Source organism: Anopheles ziemanni, chromosome 3 (assembly GCF_943734765.1).
Source record: "Anopheles ziemanni chromosome 3, idAnoZiCoDA_A2_x.2, whole genome shotgun sequence".
Lineage (NCBI taxonomy): Eukaryota > Metazoa > Arthropoda > Insecta > Diptera > Culicidae > Anopheles > Anopheles ziemanni.
Genome location: NC_080706.1, coordinates 31266971 through 31287166, shown reverse-complemented (window position 1 = coordinate 31287166; position 20196 = coordinate 31266971). Strand labels below are relative to the sequence as shown.

Below are 20196 nucleotides of genomic sequence, written 5' to 3'. Positions count from 1 at the left end.
GAGTGATCGTAGTTTGAATTCTAGTTAACTGCATTGTATAAAGAGCCCACGACCAAATTTAAACACTAATAGTCTGAAAATTTTGAAAAGTTTATCTTCGTTAAACGAAGTTGTCTTGAGCGTGCTTCGCTATCGAATGATTTCGGATGAATGGCCCCTTAGTCACTTCTAGCCGCGATCAAGGCCACGCGATGTGTGATCGTTTCCCACCGATTTTTTGTATTGAAACCTTCACCTCTGAATTCCGTTACTTCCTATTTTAATTGTATCTTGGTTAATGCATCCATCACCTCTAATTCTCTCTCCAAGTCATATTTTGTAAAGCAGCTAGAGCAATTCAGCTAAGCTGGACGCACTTTATTTTTTAAGATAAATGTTACTAAATCAGGGCAAACGATTATATACAAGCAGGCAAACCAGTTTTAAAATGAGACATACACTTTTTTGTGATAAGGAAAAACAAATTTCCATCATATTTACCTGTTTTAAAATAAGAGAATTAGATTTCGGTCTGAACCAAATAATTACACCGCAAAAGTAAGTTCTACCCACAGAGCGAATGATCTTTATGTGATTATAGGAAACTAGATTACTTAAAATTTTACAATTCTAAATTTTTTTAATATTAACAGACTTAAATTGAAAATGAATTGTACTGGTCGGATAAAACCAATCAATCCAGCTCTGACCTCACACCTCTACGAGTCGAAATGAGTTTTTGATGACAGTTTCCATATGACATCTGTCATTTGAGAATGCTGGTAATAGTAGGGTTGGGTATAGGTTGTGATTCCTTTTGCTCCAATCCACAGTAAAGTAGTACTGCTATATATTTCTTCCTTTCTCAAAATAAGAAGATTTCAGAAGCATTTAAGTAATATTAATTATAAAACTAAAAATATTTGCCTAGTAAAAATAGTTTCTTTTAGCATTTGATCTACCGTTGATCCGAAAAGAGAGAGTTGTTTGAAAATGAATCTAACTTCGAGCACACACCTCCAACCCGTTAAGCATTCGTTGCATTGATGAAGCAGGAATGTTTCTAGGATAACAACAAATACGTGATCGATTTGCTTTGCATCGTTTTTATCTGCAAGGTTTTGAATCACATTTGTAGTGTCGAATATCGCCGTGCTTATGGACTTGTCGGTCGTGAGGACGGTACCATGTTGTGCATTTTGTGTCCATCCGTTCGTGCGGGGGCAGAAATCTACTGGAGAATGTAGCGATTTCTAGTGCAAAACTCGCACTTTCCCGGACCCTTTTTTACCCTTGTACCAAATTTCTGCGCGCAAAAAAGGAGCAGTTGTACTTCGGTTGTCGGATGAACGAGAAATTATTGCGATTATATAATTTACTGTGTGCTCGCATCGTCCTTCCAGTGCTTTCCTCGCAGTCGTTTATAACCGTCCACCGAAACACGTAATCTTATCGTTTCGAGTCCCCGTGAGTCTCTCAAACTATCGTATGAATCGGGTGCATCAGCTGTGCTACTTCGACGCGGCACGATGGAACAATTTTCACACGATCTGACTCTGGCGCTCGAGGAAACATCCCGTACCAACTCCAGCAAGGTTCGATGGGGTGTACGGCGGCGAACCCGATCCACAGGAAATCTTCGTAAGTGCGAAACGATTGTAAATTAATTTCGCACGGTTGGCTACTATTGGACACTATTTCTATCGTTTCTGCAGCCTGTGCTCCCCAGCCTACCGAGGATAGTTCAAGCAGCCCAACGGATCCACCGGTCCACAATGTGGTGATGAACCAGGCCGACTCGCCCTGTCTCAGTGGCAGCAACAATCTCATCCAGAGTGACTCAGATGATCGACATTCCGTGGCGTTCGCGTTCAAGCTACGCCAAACACCACTCGGGGGAAATTTCGAGTCGGATTCGCTAAATGAAAACTTCAGTCCTGCCAGGTAGGAGCAAAGATAAATTTGAAGCTGAATAGTAGCGCGCAGTAATGTTGTGGAACGAACATTCACTAAACAATTTCCTCAATCTCACCAGACCCAACATGCGACGAAAGCGAAAGTATAAACGTATGGCCGTCGAGTACGAAACCACACCTTCAACGCCGCACATCAGTGGAAGCGGCAGTGCCATTTTTCCCGTAGCTGGAACGGTGAAGAAGCGCGTCTTCAAGCATTCAGCATGCCCAGACAGCTTTCGGTGCGTTTACGCCCAAACGGGTGACTTTCCTTACCATTACCAAGCCTAATTTCATCTTCTTCCTTAGGAGTACCATGTTTTTCTGTGGTAAACGTAAACGAGGACAGCGAGACCGTGGTGGCTTGGATTACGATTTTTGCAAGCAACATTCCAGTAGTGTACCGCGCCAGCGGGAATTCTTCGGCCCGAAAGTGGCTTCCTACAGTGAGTACAAGAGTCGCAACCGGGCGGCCTCCTTTTCCGCTAGCATGATGAAGTGCGAACGCATCCTGCCGCTGAACAAGACCGTCGTTTCGAAAATCGAACGCATATCGGCCGACCGCGATCGAGAACGATTGGCCCTGTTGGAGGTTTCGCGTTCAGCCGGACCAATCCCTTCACTTCCGGTAGCCGTACCGGGGGCTGGAGAGTTCAATTTCTCCATTCCTTTGCAACTCCGACCGGGAGAGACACCGGGAAATACCCTTCCGTCGGGATCGATGTTGCTTGGTGGTGGGTCGCCAGTTGTTGGTCCTCTCGGAATCCGGGGTCAGTCGTCGGGTGAAACTCATCAAGACAATGTGGGCCTACAGCAGTTTCTGCCGTTGGGTGGGAATGGAAGCAGTATCACAAACATAGCATTAAATCAACCAATGACGTCTGCAGCGACAGGAGCAGCACCCCAGTTACCTGAAGGCCGTATAAACCCCCTTCAGCAGCTTGCAGCATCTGCTGCATCGTTGGCGACGATCGGAAGACCAACACCGAGTGGACTAGGGCCAACGCCGGCGATACCGATGGCTCGGCAAACATCGTCCGATCTTCTTAAGCCATTGGTCATGCAGCCTTTCGGTCGAGCAGGTCTGGATGGCCAGCTGCCGTTTCATCCGGCACTCAGGCCCTTGATGGCGCTTGCCACAACTTCTGCCGAACCGATGCCATCGAAAGCAACAGGAAGTGCTTACCCGAAGGAAAAGCATCGACATCGTAAGTCGAAGTACATTCGCAAGAAGCAAATGCTTATGATGTCGTGCCCGGAAGGGCAGAGTCAGCTGATGGACTGCGGTGGGCAAGTGAACGACTTCCTTAGCTCCAGTTCACTCAGCTCAAGTGACTCGGAGGCGGTTCTGGCGAACGAAACCGATCACGAGGGTGACGACGAACTAACGGATTGGCCTGGAAACGAGGCCATGATCACGTTCGCCTCAAAGCATGACTTTCGCAAGGCGTACCACGGCACCCGGTCGACGGTGGGTGCTACGTCCTCTTCTACGCTCGGACGGCCAGTGCTACCCTTGATTATTGGACAGGACGACCAGGATCTTCCGGACGACGATACGCTCATGTCGTCCGATGAGTTGCTACCGACGAATACCTCCACGACGATCCCTCCAACGATGGCCGGTGGCGTTCCGTTGGGTATATCGACGGTAAACCAACGACCGCTCCAGGAGGCCCCCGCGATGACGGGTGATCATAGCATTTTCAATACACTCGACCCGAGTCTGTCGGTCGCGCCCGAAATTCCCGGCATGCCACATTCGGCCCCCTTTCTAGTCAACAACGTTGGACCGGGGATGCCGCTAGCCAATGAGATCCGCGAGATACGCGCCGGTTGTCGAAGGATTCGTGAGGAACGACCCGGATTTTCCATCATCTCGAGCGTCAACGAACTACTGTCGCGGTTAGTCATTCCCAACACTTATCTGCCGGGTGGATGTTCTAACAATATATTATTTCCTTCTCGTTTCGAATATGCTTTTAGATTCCTTCAGGACGACCAGCAACGTGAACTCACACTACACGATGTCGATGAGGCCGAGCATGATAAACTGCAAGATCTGTGCAAGTTATACTCGTTAAACGCACAACAGATCGGAGACAGTGGTGGCGTATTGGTGTTGAGCAAAACCAGGTAGATGAGACCAGCGCTTGTCCGTTAAATTTCCCGCTAAAACGTGTTGTGTTTCCTTTCACAGCAATACGATGCAATCGGTCCGAATCGATCAGTCTAACCTGCCGAAACGATTGGGTGACTTCAAACGGCGCTGCTACGGTACCGCGGATACGCTGCAATTCCACGATGGCACTGCAAGCTAAATTTTCTATCCGATCATATCCTCACAATCGCTCTGGGGGATGATGTTTGTTTTCCACTTATGAGTTTTATATTTGTTATTTTTTTTTTATCAATTGTGTTTTTTTGTTTTCACTTTGTTTAGCTAGTAGGCCTTAAGTTGAGCCATGTTTCTATCATTTTTGATCGATAGTGGATCGAAAGTGGGTCGGCAGTTTAGACGATCGACGAATGTAAAATGTTTTTAAAAATAATAAGGTTAAAACTTGGGTCATATTGCGCCCGAAAATAAGGTCACATAATACATGTTTTCGTACACGACCCGACGCGGTTGAATGAATACCTACGGACGGTGTATTTGATCGTTCGGGACATCAAACAAAGTAGCCTAATTTCAGTGCCGGTTGCCTTCCATTCTCGTACTTATTTAATGCGAGATGGGGCAAGTGAGGGAATTTTGAAGATAAGACGCCAAGATGTACAGTTTATGTATTTCTGATTAGTTTTAAGCAAAATCTACTAAAACTCAGACACACCTACACACACACATCAAGTAGGTATTAGGGGAGATGAGATGATATTATAAATTTGATTTCTGCCCACAATTCTGCTGCTCTTGCCTAGTGAAAGACATCCGCTTCTGCACGTTATGGAATAGCATTTGTTAACGAACGATATTCTTATAATATTCCTGGTAGTGCCGGGCAGGGCAGCGAGGAAACCGAGAAAGGTATGTGGGCACAAGAATGCAATGTTTTCTAAAGCAACAAGACAAAGGTATGAATAAAGCAGAACACTCTTATGCAATAAAATAAACAGCTTCGGGTGGGTTGAATTTAGTTCGAACAAGGATGACAACTTTACCTTTCGGATTGTTAATGACACTTATGATTTCTTCTGTTTTATTAAAACCAAGCCCTAACTGGACAATCGTTTCCATTCTACTTAATCGTAACAGCTGTCTTTATTCACTTCGTTTTCATTTGTACAGTATAGAGAGTGTATAGGCTGAGGAAGATAACCACTAGGGGAAAGTAGTCTCTGTAAAACGAGTGCCCGAACAGTACGTTGAATAATTTAATCTTATCTAGTAATTGTAAAAAGTAACTGAATAGTCCATAGGCCACAGGAACGCGACCACAGTTTCGTCCGTCAGTTGTATCCTGTGTTTGTTTGATCTTTGGAGCCCTTTCCATTCGTTTTACTTCCTAAGGCTATTCGACCAGTGCTGCTGCAACGCGGAGGCGAATTCGAGTGTCCTGTAGCAAACAAAAAACAACCCCCCTCCCCTGTAAAATGTTTCTTTGAGTTTAATTCGCGTTGCAGACGGTTAAAACTAAACTAGTTTGGCATCGTGAATGTTTTGACACGGACTGTGTGCGATAGAGGAGTTCGATACACGGTCGCAAGCCGTTTGGTATATGGCGTGGTTTCCGTCTATGGCCACCGGGGTTTTCCCCCTGCGTTCAAGCGTTCAGTTTTCTCGTCCGTTTGGTGAGTTTGGTCCTCGATCCATTTTGGTGTATGCTTATTTGACTGTATGTGTCGCTTTCTTGCATCTGTGGGATCCTTCTTCTTGTAACGTAAGGAATAGCGGATTTTATTCAACCGCTTGCCGCTACCACGTTGTTAACCACTGGTCATACTTTTCAGTTCGTCCACGTTGTTGCGTGCGGTCTAGCTATCTTGAATGGCGACTAAATGTTGCGGGTGTGGCGAATCTGTAAGAAAAGGAAGCCAGATTGTAGTGTATTGATTGGATTTTTTTAGTTGTTGCTCACTACAGGCAAAAGCTTTCAATTGATAAGGCGGGTTCAAGCAAAGCACTATGAATTTAGTAAAAAGGTGCTATATCAAACCAATTATATGAGAATTATGTAAGGATTTCTGAGTTTGTAAAATCAATTTCTTATAAAAGTTGTTGGGAAAACATGTTTTCAAATCGATTAATGGTACAAAATGCAATCAAAACTAAAATCATAGGATGTCTCTATACTAAAATATGTGCAAACGTGAGCATATGAGAATGCAATGAAATCTGGATGTTTCAACTAATGCGTGATGCTAATGCGAATGATAAGCTGCGAGTATCCAAATATTTTGCCGAGAAATGGGACAGAATTCGGGTCGTAACCAGAAGTAACTAGCATTTATCTGACACTACTAGAAAGATAGAAAACGACCGTTATCAACGACCGAAGAAGACAGAACATTCCGAAAGATGCAAGTACCAAGCAAAAAGAAAGTATAGAATTATGAGTTGCTGCTGCCATCGTTGATGCTGATGGTTGGTTAAGTTTTCGCCGGTCCTCCGATTACCTTGGCGCAGTCGGTTGGATTGGGGAAGGTACGGCGACTCTGGTTCGGCTATTGAGACTTGGGACACCATGGTACGACTGTGGTTGTAGCTGTACCCTGTGTCTTTCCATTTCTCTAAATAAAATGTACAGAAGCATAAACGAAAACGGGATCTAAGTGAGGATGTCTTGAGGGAGAAGTCCTAAGCTATGTGCGCTAGCTGATCCGGTATCGATGGACCGGGACGTATTGGATCAACTTTAATGTCTTTGAGAGATTGTTTCAACGTGCATTGCACGTAATTCCGTGTTGACACGTTCTTCACCGATTGAAAGCGTTATGCACGCCTTCGGAGCATTTTCCTAGCGCCAACAAGACAAGACAGGGCGACAGACACGATGACCCCTTCGAAGGTCGATCAATACGGAGGGCGATTCATTGACACGTTGACTTCAGCTATCCACCCTCCGCGTGCTCACCGAGGTTCTATCGGTGACGAGATAATTGAGCAATAAAACTGTCTTCCTAATGGAACAATGTAGAACTTTTTGTACCGACTACCACGGAACTCGGGTAAAGTAAGACCCGGTTGGTAATCAACTGAGCAAAACGGGTGGGCATGAAGGACGATGGGTGATACAGACGATAGTGCCTGGAGACTTTTTTCTCTCTAGGGCATGTAAAGCAAATGCAGTTGCACGCTGTGTCCTTCAATTGATCGTCGATCATGGCATTAAAAATTGTGAATAAATAAAACATTATTCATAGCCATTGCAAAAGGAGCAATAAACATTTCCTGGTAGAATGCTGAATGAATTTCTTCTTAATGACATTTAAAAAAAAAACTTCTCGTGACAAACAGCAGCTAGCCGCATGACAGCAACCATATCTCCGCGATAAATTTTTAAATTCTCTTACCTCCGACGCTGCTACCACCGTGCGTGAATCCCAGCAGACGACCCGGCTTGCAGAAGAGCAATATCTTGTACGCCTGCCTGTACTGTTTGTTCATGATCACGTAGATGATCGGGTTGATGCACGCGGACAGGTACAGCATAATGTAGCCGATGATGTGCAGCACTGTTACCGGGTACGAATGGGACACGGAGAATTGGCAAAGATTAGACCAAAAAGGATTACATAAGGAGCTTACACCCGCTCGCCCCCACTTACCCGGCACCGACACATTCTTATCGACGATCTTCGATATCGTGATCGGCAGGTAGCACATAACGAACGACAGGAAGATTGCCAGGACCATCTTGGTGATGCGCCATTCGTTGCGTTTCGCCTTCGCGTCCCGGGTGTCGTTGGCGGAGGTAGTGGTGGTGGTGGTACCAGCCCGACCACCTGCTACCTTCACCGCCGAGGAGCTGGCCGTGTAGCTGATGGAGTTGTTGTTGGCCGAGCTGGAGCTGGCGGACGATAGCGGGGCGGCCGGATCGACCGCCGATCGCAGGTTGTTCGGAATGCTGCATTGCGATTTGGAATGATTTTTCATACGCTTTTCCGACCTAGCAATGGTTGGGAAACGGAACCAATTATAGGAAGGCTGCTCCGAGTAGCTCAAGTATATTTCGTCTGAATTGGCACTTACGCGTGAACGACCCAGAAAATACGACTGTAGCATATTATGATGATGATGCATGGAATGAGGAAGGCAATGATGAACATTGCCGTTTTGCTGCTCCGCCCATGTTCGTCCGGCAGAATAGAGCACGTCCCAAGCTGCTTGTTGTAGCCGAACCTTCCTGAAAAACGGAGAACAAATCCCTCGTAATTACCAACCGTCTATGGGACGAGCTGAGGGATCTAGGATCTTCGTCCACTCCTTACCCCACACCCCGAATAGCGTTGGCAGCTGGAAGCCATAGGAAAACAACCAACAGGTGACGATCATTACGGCGATCCAGGTGGTTTTGTACACCTTCGCATAAATGTTGTAGTGTGCGATCATGATGTACCTGTTCCGGAAAGTTGTCAAAACATTTTTCAGCTTGAGAGTTCGTCGATTTCCAAGTCAAACGGCTTACCTATTGATGGTGATCATCGTGATGCAGAGCAACGATACGCCGACGCTGCCATACTGGATGAAGGTTATCAGCGTGCACCACAGGCTTTGTTCGCCGTGCAACAACGTCCCGCGAATAAATCGAATTGCGTTAAACGGCAGCACAATCAGACAGAAACTGCAATCGGCGATGCATAAGCTACCAGAAGTAGTTAAAAGGGATAAAAAATTAGAGCAAAATAGTATCGTCAACGATTTGGAAAAAAAGAGCTTAGAATTGGAACGTGACTTCTGGAGATAGAAGAGTATACGCCCTTTCTGCAAAAGTACTACGAGCGTCCATGGTGAATTACTATCTCTGATATATTCTATGGTTTTTATTTTCCACGTCGACATTCTTTAACGGAAACGGGCAGCGTTCTAGTCGGGCTGGGTTGGGTGTCACGTACTACTTACCTCACGATGAAGATTGCCGCCACGTTCCGCATTTTGGGGTACTTTAAGAGCGCTACGATGGTCAGCAGGTTGCCGACGATGCCCGTTATCATGATGAGTATTGTGGCCGTGGCAGCGAACGTGAGGAGTGCCCGGGAAAACCTAGTAACGGAGGGTCGAACCATAAATTGTTTAAACAAATAAAGTTTGTATGGCTTATTATCGTTAAATATCCCATCCAGTTTAAGTCTTCCTATCCCCTTCAGCTCTCATGTTTCAATAAAAAATTAGGTTAGATTCTAGAAGTTGAAAAGCCGTATGGAGTTTGAATGTAAGTTGACATGAGTAAATGGATAGCCTGACATAGCTCTTCCATGTCAGGAAGTTCGATGAGGGAAGATAAGCTACTCGCTTGAGTAGTGAAGACCTACACATACATCCGGGAATTTCCGAATGCCAAGGATCATATGGCAGCCGGCGGAGAGCCGACCCACCGAAAATCGTTCCCATCGAGACCCGGGAAACACGACACCGAATCAATAAACGATTGTTTTATTTACTCCCTTCAAGACGGCCGCAGTCTAAAGCAGTCCAAATTGACATGAACCACAAACATACAAACTTAGCGTGTCCAACGGCTGGGACTGACGAGAGTACGCTAAAGAACCACGTGGTGAAGCGCGGGTGATCCTCCGGGAGGATCGTAGCGAATGGGTTACGCTGTCGGCTCGAATCCACACATACCATCCATTGATCGGTTGTAGGGAGAAGAACAAGAAACAGGGATGCGTCTCGAAGTAACGGACTAAGGCGGTGGTAGGTCGGGTTTATTTATAAACAGAAAACTCGCGTCCAACGTACTCGCGATCAAGCCCAAGGAGTGTTGGTGGGCGGAAGGAAATGAAAATTGTGGGAGGTATTATGTACAGGCGGGCGTACAATGTGTTTCTCAGACGGTTTGGCTTGTGCTGCAGTTTATGCTGCGGACGGATGGACGATGTCGAGGGAAGACACTTGCATTTCCAGGATGATGAGTTGTCCATATTTTGCAGTTTTTCTCGTGTCTAACGAAAGGGAAATCGAGATGATGGGTTGGAGGACAACGGAAACTTATAAACTACAAATTATGTCAAAACAACTTGATCCGGATTGTGTAGAAAAATAAAACGGAGTTTATTTTCGGTAAAACTTGATTTTTTAGGCGCGCTAGGCAGCCCATAGTTAATTTGAAGAACGCGCGGGGGTTTTCTCGTAGCAAACATTGGCCAATCAGATACTAATTGATGAAAAGTAATTCGGAATTCAAATAGGAGAAATATGAAATTAGCTATCGATTTAGAGCCACAATATTCGAACTGAATCTTGAACATGGATGGAATTGTTTGATACATAAGTTGAATTTTACAAACGACAATAACCATAAACTCGCACACGGTTCTTTCTTATTTATGAATAATAACCTGGTGGACCCTGGTGTTCAAACAGATCTTTTCTACGGGAGAAATGTCATTGTCAAGCAAAGCTCTTTGCAGAGGCCGGAAGTTTCCTAACATGGATCAAATTAGATCCGACCGCATGGCATATCCGATTACCCATGCCACCGTTGCACATTTCAGCGTGCCCCGTGGACGGAGGCTGATAGTTACTTGCCGTTTTGTTTTCCAGCCGGATGTAACCGCATCCGAACCGACGTTTCAGCTTGAGAAGAACTGCACACTCCCGCATACATGCTGCCGAGTGCGAAACGTTTATACGGCCACTTGCTTTCCAAATGACGCAGACTCGCTGAACGGAACTAATCTCTTGCTTTCCTCACCTTTATGGGCGAGGGCCGAGGTTACTCCGTCTGCCCCTTTTTGTCATCCCTAGTCGTGAGAGCTAGAGTCGATTCTGAGTAGTCTTGTTATGGCATCATCAGTATTTTTGTACGCTTGAGGTAGCCAACATTTGTAAAGCCCCTTTCACTAGTTCATAGATTAAATTAAGTTAAACCGGCCCTCAAATGAAAACTTTTTTTTTTTTAACAAAACGTTCACAACACTTTGGGTGACAGGATCGACTGTATCGAAATGCAATCGAAAACTGACTAATTTCAAAAATGATGCTCTACGAAGTCCTTTATACTGATGCCACTGCAACGCTTTTGATTGTTGTGTCAGATAGTAAGGAAAGAATATTATTAGTCTTTGTTATCCACGAAATGCTTCGGTTATCACAGAATGTTACTTTTAGTTCCATTTACCATACCATTTACCACCTCCGATTAAAAGAGATAAGGATGAGTATACAAACAAAGTTTAACTACATCAAATCAGATTCTTGTTAGCGTCAACAACGTAAATTCAAAATCCGCGTCAATTCAGAAACCCGCAATACCACAAGGAACACACTCCAAACTAAGAGCTATGATCGGCAAACGGTGACGACGCCGTGGCCACGCTGTGAGTCACCTTCGGCCTGTAGGCTTTCGGTAAGAGATCACTTCAGCGTGATCGCGGAGAAGGAAATTCCGTGTGTTTGCCGTGTATGGTGGTGCGGTGAAGTTTGTCATCGCCGAGTTCCGCTGAAAACTGTACACAATCATCTGTATGATGATTAAGCAACGTGAGACTATCATCCGGTCGTCTAGCGCCAATCGGCAATTAACAAGCGCTTGGTGTTTTCGGTGCTTTTTCCGATTAGTTTCTTATGTACATTTGGCTGTTACATTTGTGGTTTGTTTGTTTGTTTGAGTTACGCAGCAAAAACATTTAATTGCCGTGTATCAAACCAATTGTGGTGCGAGGACTTTTTTATTGCTTTATAGCATTTCAGCACACTTAAACACAAATCATTTCACAAAGTCCATTGTTTTTTGTACCCGCTAATCGCGACTAGATTGAAGTTGTGTTTGGGTAGAAAATAATCTCCACCAAAGTTTCACCAACGTCGTAAGCAATCGTTACAATGAATTAATTATTATGCAAATGTACTACTGGCTCGTTCTCTCTCTCGGATATTGGCAGCGTTAATTCGAACGATGATATTAATATTCGCCCAACTTAGCATCCAATATATGCACTACACCTAATTGGACGTGGGAGACCAAAGTAGAACTCATACTGGTTGCACAAACGGTCCGAGGCCATGCTGACGTTGTAGGAAGAGTTAAAAAGTGAGGTTATAGGGCAAACCAGGGCAAGTATCGTAAACGGCCGTTCGTCCCCTTCGGGGTGGGAAGCCTGTCCTCCCACCATACACTCTCGTAAGTTAATTCGTCAATTCGGTTCAATGAGTGGCCTCCCCTTGTCGAGGCGCTGCATTGCATCGTTGGAAATTGGCGGGTCCCCTGCCTATATTAGCTGAGTTTAAAATGGACCGTTTTTGTTTTTGTTTTCTATTAGCCACAAAACTGTACCGCGCCGGGGCCAGTGGTTAGCATGGATTTGTACAACCACATCACATACACCGGGCCGGCCGCCGGAGCACAGGAAGTTCCATAAAGTTCCGCGCGCTATTCCCCTCCGTACGGATTTGTGCACAAAGTTTCATTGCTTATTTCCTTTTTTAATTCGGGACTCTCGATCGCACCGTGACGACGACGATGATGATGACGATGATGATCACGCACGTACACACGTACCACGAAGGGTGTTTTTAATGTTTAGGGTTTTTTTGTGTGTTCCGTATGCCTCATTTTATTTATTTTACCCATAAAGAATTGCCTTTCGTATGGGGTACCGTTTTCCCTTCTAGGTTTTTTTTTGCGGCGCCCCCAAAAGGTGTTTGCGTCGACGTGATTTTCCCGTTTTGGTACGCACATCAGACACGAGGGTTATTATGTATGTTGCAATATTATCTTTTCCGCTTGGTTTAGTTCTGCATTTTTTTCAAACAGGACCGCGGATGCTCGGCTAGATTCTAGACGTAAACAGTAAGTTACATCTGCAAGCGATTGGTTGTAGAATACATTCCTTGCTTAATATTTATCAATTTTGTTGAGCCATTTGTGTTTAATATTGTACTATGCTTCTTGGTCCCATAATGGTCTAATTATTTTTGTTTCATTTTGAATTGAAATGACAACATTTTAGAGAATGACTTATTTACACCTAAGTTAGTAGCGTGAACAATATTATTGTTAATATTTTCATAGCTAAATATGCACCATGTAGTATGCTATGTATTATGGTCGAAAAAGGATTTTAAAAACACACCGCAATCGCGGCAAAACTGGAACACCACTGTCGTGACCGATTTCCGTTCGCTAGCGAGCAATAAACTCGTCACTTTTGGCACTTTCCGATGCGTGCGGTTTCCATCAAAAGTTCCCCAAGACTCTTTCCGTCAGGCCGCGGCCATCGGCTACCTACCGGCTGGTTTCGTCCGGGAAGGTGCTGTACGCATCCTCCAAGCCATCGTCACCGACCGCCCCGGATGACGTTGGCAGAACGGAAGTAGCGTTTGGCCAGCCCCGTCCCTCGTCGACCGACGTCCCCGTGAGCGTTCCGTTGATGAGTTCGTTCATGGCTTCGCAAGTTTGGCGGCACTACGACTGGATGCTGAAAGGGGAAGAAAAGAGAGAGAGAGAAAAAAGAAGCCAAAGCAGCATTAGAAAGTGCAGTATCGGGAAATGGAAAATGCGGAAAACATGTGGTTGCTCATCAGCTTTTTTCTTTTGTTTTCGAAAAAAGGGAAGATGAGGAAAACGTATAGTCCAAATAAACAAATCCCAACACTGGAAACTCTGCGGCTAAGGGTGAATGAATGTGGGTTTGTTTTTCTCCTGTCCGCTCCTATGAACGTGCCGGGTTTTGGAGTGTATTTCCAGTACACATTTTCCGGAATCTGCCGGTTCCGAAGTGTAACTCGTCTGCGGAAGGCAAATGACCAGAACAATGTTTTATCGAGTGTAATTTCGTTTCTGTTTTACAACAAACACAATTTTACAAGAAGAAAATTATGCGTATCATAAACTCAATAGATAACATTGTAAAAACATTTGTTAAAGTTAATTTGGATTTTTTTTTATTGAAGTTACCAATTTTATGGGTAGACCAATTTAACCAATAAATGAAAATCATCTTCCAAACGTACCACTGTCATATATATGTCCCGATTAACCTGGACAAAGAAAACTTCAAATCGTTTGAAACTTATCAACAAACTTGTAATATTTCGCTCGCATTTCGCGTAATCAGTAGAGCCCGTGGTTTTTACACATTGAAAAAGGCTCGTTCTTTGCCGGCGTTCTCCATAAAGCGTACCGCTGCACGTAGTGAAACAGGCATACAAATGGGGCGATAAGAAAGCGAAAGGCGTGTGTGACAACTGCTGCACCACAAAGCATGTGCATTTGTGCAATGGGGCAGTGCAGTAGCCTTATCGAGCATATAGATACGAAAGACACGCGGTGATGCAACGGGTCGCAGCGGGAGATTGGACCTTTCTTTTAATGTACATTGTTTAATTTATTGGACAGCTCAGTGACGCGTTTTCCAGAGGACACAGTGTCTTGCCTCTGCCACAATGGGTGTTTGTCTTGACGGAAAAGGAGAAAAACTATGCAGAATGGTAAACAATCTATCTTTGTTGGAATGGAACTTAATGTACTCCTAATATTCATGATCCAAAACCACCACTCATGGTCGTTCGAGTACTACAAAATAGCAATACACTTGTTGAGGAGCAACATTCGTCAGTAAACTTTTCCAAGCAACAAGCAGGAGTTCAAAGATTAGCTCAACTGTAGCCACAGTGGCATTTCTTTGTTCTGAAAGTCCCTTTGGAAGTCGCAGGGCTTCGTCAAGGCAATATTCAGTTAACACATATTAAATTATCGGACACCCAGTCCCTGTGCTGGTGGCTTATAATGAAACAGAAAGTGAACGTAGCTTTGAAGGAGTGGAGAGCCATTCATGTCTTGTCTACCCTGACCGTGTACGGTACCGTGGAACATCAATGTAAGATACTCTTAATATCCAACATCAATATAAAACAGTAACACGGGTAACGGGAAACGGGGAAACAATACATATAACGCCCGCCTGATTCCTAGTGGTCGATAAGAGATCTCCGGTCGGAGTCGGACTATCAGCAAGACGTTCGTAAAGGCGCGTTTTTTCTTTGACTCGCCAGTTGACTGTTGGGTGTATCGAGATCGCTAGCTGACTCCTTTGGCCCCTTTGCCACAGTAGGTCCGCCAAACATTCGATCAACGAAATTAAATGCAATTAACACCAATTAAAAAAAGGTCACCAATGACTGCAGCAATGCGCGCAATGCGCAGTGGCCGCTGAAATGGGTGTATCCAGTAATTTCAAACCCAAGAGTAAAAATGGACTCCCATCGATCGAGCCGGATGGAAGTCGGGAGAAGCGACGCCGAAACACATCATAAACGGTAATTTTCAGATGTCGACTGATCTCTCGAGTGAGCATTATTACTTTTATTTCTGAAAATTTTATTGGCTTAGTTTTAAGGCTGACTTTCGAACAAGTTTCATTTAGAAATAGAAAGAGACCCTTTTTTCTGACACACAACAAAACAGAGTTCTCTATGACAAGGCGGTACCGTTAATGTGCCGTCTCTTTACTTGGTGACTCATATATCAGACAAAGTGCCATTTTCTCAAGGTGCATTTGGCACGTCTTTAAGGCAAACACCCGGTCCGTGTGGTGGTTGTGCGAGCTTTACGGCCTTCACATTGTACACGAAGTAATCGATGAGTCAAACGGATGAATTCCCTACCATACGACTCATGTCAAGCGTCACTTCGTTTCAAACAATTGTATGTGCCACACACAGTTGTCGTATCTGCAATAGGTTATTGACGGAAGCGCACTTAAAAACACATAAGTGTACGCAGAAAAAACACACTTTTTGGAGTTGTGTCACGTAATATAAAGAACTGAATTCAAATAATGATAGATCAGCTTTTAAAACATCTCCTCCTGCGACCTGTTTACAGGCATTCGATGACGCAGCCAACACTCGTTTGCGTTTCAATAACCACGTGGTGAAACCTGGTGTTTTGGTGGCGTTGACTTTCGGTACCGATTTCTAACAAACCCAGCGTACCAAGGGGTTTTTGGTGCAATTAATCGTGCAGTGGAACCCATAAAAAGTGAAAAGAAATAAAAACAATATACCAATGAATCAGTGCTTTCCGATCACTGCTCGACCGGGTAAGATGCTCACATATTTAATTTTCTTTACGCTTCAACTACCATCGGTGCGCATTTCTTGATGGAAGGGTTTTACTATCAACTTCCACCCCTTGGGCTAAGTGTCCTTTGGAGTAAAAAAGGCCAAGGGAATAGAAAATAAAAAAAAAGGTCAAGGGTCGCTGGGGGAAACAAAACCAAAACGGTCGTGAGTTTATGCTTGCCGCGCAAAGTCGCGTAACATGAAAAGTGTAGATAAGGAAGAGCGAGTTTTAATTACCTTGTCAATACACCGTTAACGTTTTTGATGGTGCTTTGCGGGTTAATTAAATTACTTTGGAATACAAATCTAAGTTCTAATTTCTTATTAGTGTCTTCTTCTTCTTGGCGTAACGACCTCTTGGTCATGCCTGCCCATTAAGGGCTTACGAGACTTGTTTCCCTGTTGTCGTACGTGGATAGTCAGTCCTCTCGTACAGGGGAGGGTCCGGTCTCGGTTGGGATTCGAACCCACGCCTTCGAGGTGGTGAGCACAGGCGCTCATGGGCCGATTTTCTAACCGGCGCTACCGCTCGGCTGTCGCGGACCCCCAAATTAGTGTATTTTTACATTTATTTCCAAAAGTCGTTCTTTAAAAAGTTGCATAACATTTTTCAAATCTAGTAAGTATTGCAAGAGATGAAACTTACCCTTCTTAGAAATATAACAAACAACAATCGGGACAACAACTCTATTACACTACAGGATGCAACTGTTACTCATTACCAACACCGTTGGTGGTTCCGCTGGATTGCTCTAGTGTTGGTAATAATTTATTTTTCGTCACGTTCAATCTCAAACGATGTGATAAAGCAATCTTTATCATTGCATTGATAGTAGAGAATTCCTTCACTTTACATTACACTTTTATGATTGACCGAAGAATTTGATCTAGAGGTTTAAAAATGTTAAGGCCACTGCAATTTTAGCATAACCAAAGGACAGTCGTTGCTGTAATGCCACTGTTTTTCTTCTGGCCGAGCCACGCACGAACAAACAGTTAACTCACGTGCGCACACTTTGATTGCTGTTGTATTTTGCGCCCTTTTTTCGCCCGGCGACTTTTATTGTTTTCCACTCTTCCCTTCCTTTATGTGCGATCGTTTCCGGTCGTGTAACCACCACCACCACTACATCCACCACGTGTGTCTTCTGACCGTGGCTTAGTTTGCACCGTCTTCTTCTCCAGTGCTGGCTAACTTTTGCAGCAGCATTTGGCCAACCTTGAGGCAGGTAAAGTACACCACGGTTAGCACGATCAGACGATAGCTGAAGACACTCATTGCGCCGTCGAAGGGCAGTTGCGTATAGCAAAAAGCAGGACTCTTGCCAAAAAAAAAACAAACAGCTAATGAATGCTAAACCCTACAGGACCAACAATCAATCCATCGTATCCGTTCTAGAACACACCTTATCTATCGCTTCGTCGTTTGTCGTTTGTCAAATTTTTCAAACTCACACACAAAAGCCCCCGGGGCAAACGAACTTCACTCGAGACGATAACAAATCGACCATCGACGGGACAGATTGTAGAGCAGAGTGAGGCTTTTTATTCCAAAACCCTCGTGAACTGCCTTTTTTAACCGATCAAATATTTGTCTTGTCAACGCGCATACACAACAGCCACATGTGCACGACGACGATGACGACGGCGGCTCCGCAAGCACTCAAACCGTAACGATCACTGTTTAAATCTTGGCCTCCGGGGGTTTGCGGGCCGTTCGATTTCTTATCACCTATCGGGCCCGAATCGGTCGCCTGGCGCAATTATACACACACTGCACGGAAACATACACGCTGCTCCCGGGGCCGGCAGACAACTTCTTGTGAAAATATAAACAACGAGCACGAAAAAAAAATTATGAAACCATCCGCGTGCTCTCGACTCCTTATCGTTGTCGTCGCACTGATTGCGACTGCCACTACCCCACCACCGCACTGTTGCTCACTCGTCACCGCAATGGTCGCTCTAATGCCGGTTCATCTATCTCACCTCTAATGCAAACCCCGAACGTTTGTCCGACCGTTCACGTCGGCCGCTGGAAGGCAACTAATCATAACGCGGTCATGATTCAGGCCGCAGACTGCGCGCTGCGCTTTCGGCCGCCGGCATTGCGCGGTTCGGTCCGTAGAGCGATGTTCACGGTCGCCATCGAGAGCCGGCAATTGCATACCGCACCCGCGGGTTTCACCGCTTCCAGGATGCGACCACCACCAACCGTCTCCCTCTGCGAATTCCCACTTCCCTTAACAGCCTCGGATGATCACATGTGCTGGAGACAAGAAAAAAAAGAGTAAATCACAACATACCGCGCGGGCAAAGCCTGCGCACACACACATACATAAAAGCATTTGAAGGGCTAGGCGCACCTTTCTTCCTTGGTTGGGGGTTCACACACATTCCTTCGATTCCGTACACGCTGAACAGGGCGAATATCAAGATGCTCTCTCCCTTGATCCTTTTTGGGAAAAAGCTGTACCCCTAGAGGAGCAACGTTAAGAAGGAACAGGAGTATCGTCAAAAACGATAGAAAGCGAACTCGAGAGAAGGAATCCGAGGGCAAGATGGAAAATGCAGGCGTAAATATGGGAGCACATTATGGGTTTTCCTTCCCTTCAACATGCTACCTCTGGTTGCCTGTGCGTATTATGAGTATGAGCTGGACATATTTGGAAGCTAAAGGATTTTAACTGTATAAGCGGAATGATTCAAGATCCGATAAGACCGTCCATGAAACTCAAATAAAGTAAAATGAAACAACATACACCCTTTGGGCAGGGCAACTTACAGCAGTACCTAGTAAAGCGCTGCAAGTTTTCTGAGTTTAAATTACGCACATCTCTCGGATTGTACTTTAACGCTATAATTACATTATGTTATACTAAACAATACTTTTTTTTTACTTTTTTACTAATAGCGTGCGCAGCGAGCGGACTGCGCTAGGTCTACCGAAAAAGGGAGTTTGTTATAAATTTGTGAAATAAGGGGGGCCCGTGGGCCCCCCTCATACCGCACCCCTAGGTTGATGGCGTAGCCGAATTTTGATACACTCATGTAAGTAATGCATGAGGGAGTTTATGTTGTACATCCTTTCCAGTATAATCATCATCTTTAATTTAACGAGAATTCAATTCAAACGGTTCACACAACGGCATTTGTTTCACCAATTGCATACCTTTAAGGTGCATCCGCTCACAAATGGTGTAGCCACAACAGCGATTTCGGCTGGGGGGGCTTCATTTGGGATTTTACCATCGATACTACTGCAATCCATCCATTTATGATCCGTAAAGTCGATTCGTCCTAGACATAAGGGTTAAGCAAAAGGACAATGCCCCTGTTCTATATGCAATCTAATTTACATGTGTGTTCAATGTGGGATACAAGCGCCTAAGGATATGCAATTTACACGACATGGTTGCACGTCGGTTACATTTTTGAAATGCGTCGATGTCGTTCGTATGGTTTGATGTTACAGTCAAACCTCTTTCTTGTGAGTTTCGAGTGTCGGATAGGTTTTCAAATATTTGAAATACTCAATAAAAACGGGGTTTAATGAAGTAGTTGACAGTGCATCGAGGGGTGCTGAAAACTACATAATATTTTGTATGATATTTAAACACATGCTGCTCGTTTTGATTTGAACATCGACTCATTGATCAAAGCATTGATTGCTAAAATAACATGCAGTAGTTATGCATCTACTATGAACAAGAATCCAACATTAAACACAAACACACACGAATGCATCGTTGGGCCACTCTCTGGACTAGGTTCTTCCCAGGATTCGCACAGTGCGGCAACAAAAAGGCACCACTCGAAACTTCAACTTAATTATCTAACCAGTTCCACACCTTCGGCACGCTTCCCTTTCCTTTTGCGCGAGGATCTACGTCCGTTTGGCCATTAAACAAAACAAGGAATTTCCTTTTCGTCCAGCCGTTTTGCGTCCCCAGCTGTCCGATGCCATCCGCCCCTCCTACTCCAATCAGCAACCCTCACACGTCTCTTCCACCATTGAAAACCACCACCTGC

The 20196-nt window shown here is 44.8% G+C and overlaps 2 protein-coding genes across 2 annotated transcripts; one reads left to right on the top strand and one right to left on the bottom strand.

The window, feature by feature from the left end:
• The first annotated feature begins 1301 nt into the window (after positions 1-1301).
• LOC131286789 (uncharacterized) lies at positions 1302-4326 on the top strand. Its single transcript, XM_058315788.1, has 6 exons — positions 1302-1620; positions 1695-1923; positions 2015-2176; positions 2244-3839; positions 3921-4070; positions 4135-4326. The coding sequence occupies exons 1-6, from the start codon at positions 1509-1511 to the stop codon at positions 4253-4255; spliced, it is 2370 nt and encodes a 789-aa protein (XP_058171771.1). The 5' UTR covers positions 1302-1508; the 3' UTR covers positions 4256-4326.
• Positions 4327-5909: 1583 nt separating this feature from the next.
• Positions 5910-13508, bottom strand: LOC131286489 (G-protein coupled receptor moody). The gene is made up of 9 exons (XM_058315449.1): positions 13329-13508; positions 8998-9138; positions 8564-8740; positions 8367-8494; positions 8128-8281; positions 7704-8044; positions 7449-7610; positions 6552-6665; positions 5910-5953 (listed from the first exon to the last, which is right to left on the bottom strand). Exons 1-9 carry the CDS (start codon positions 13481-13483, stop codon positions 5910-5912), a joined length of 1416 nt encoding a protein of 471 aa, XP_058171432.1. The 5' UTR covers positions 13484-13508.
• Positions 13509-20196: the final 6688 nt, after the last annotated feature.

Excerpts from the sequence above, each read along its gene's own strand:
- LOC131286789 (XM_058315788.1), top strand. The coding sequence starts at position 1,509 with ATGGAACAATTTTCACACGATCTGACTCTGGCGCTCGAGGAAACATCC. Across the intron at positions 1,621-1,694 it reads CCGATCCACAGGAAATCTTC|CCTGTGCTCCCCAGCCTACC; the intron begins GTAAGTGCGAAA and ends TCGTTTCTGCAG. Across the intron at positions 3,840-3,920 it reads GTCAACGAACTACTGTCGCG|ATTCCTTCAGGACGACCAGC; the intron begins GTTAGTCATTCC and ends ATATGCTTTTAG.
- LOC131286489 (XM_058315449.1), bottom strand. The coding sequence starts at position 13,483 with ATGAACGAACTCATCAACGGAACGCTCACGGGGACGTCGGTCGACGAG. Across the intron at positions 8,282-8,366 it reads AACGCTATTCGGGGTGTGGG|GAAGGTTCGGCTACAACAAG; the intron begins GTAAGGAGTGGA and ends TCCGTTTTTCAG. Across the intron at positions 8,045-8,127 it reads ATTTTCTGGGTCGTTCACGC|GTCGGAAAAGCGTATGAAAA; the intron begins GTAAGTGCCAAT and ends AACCATTGCTAG.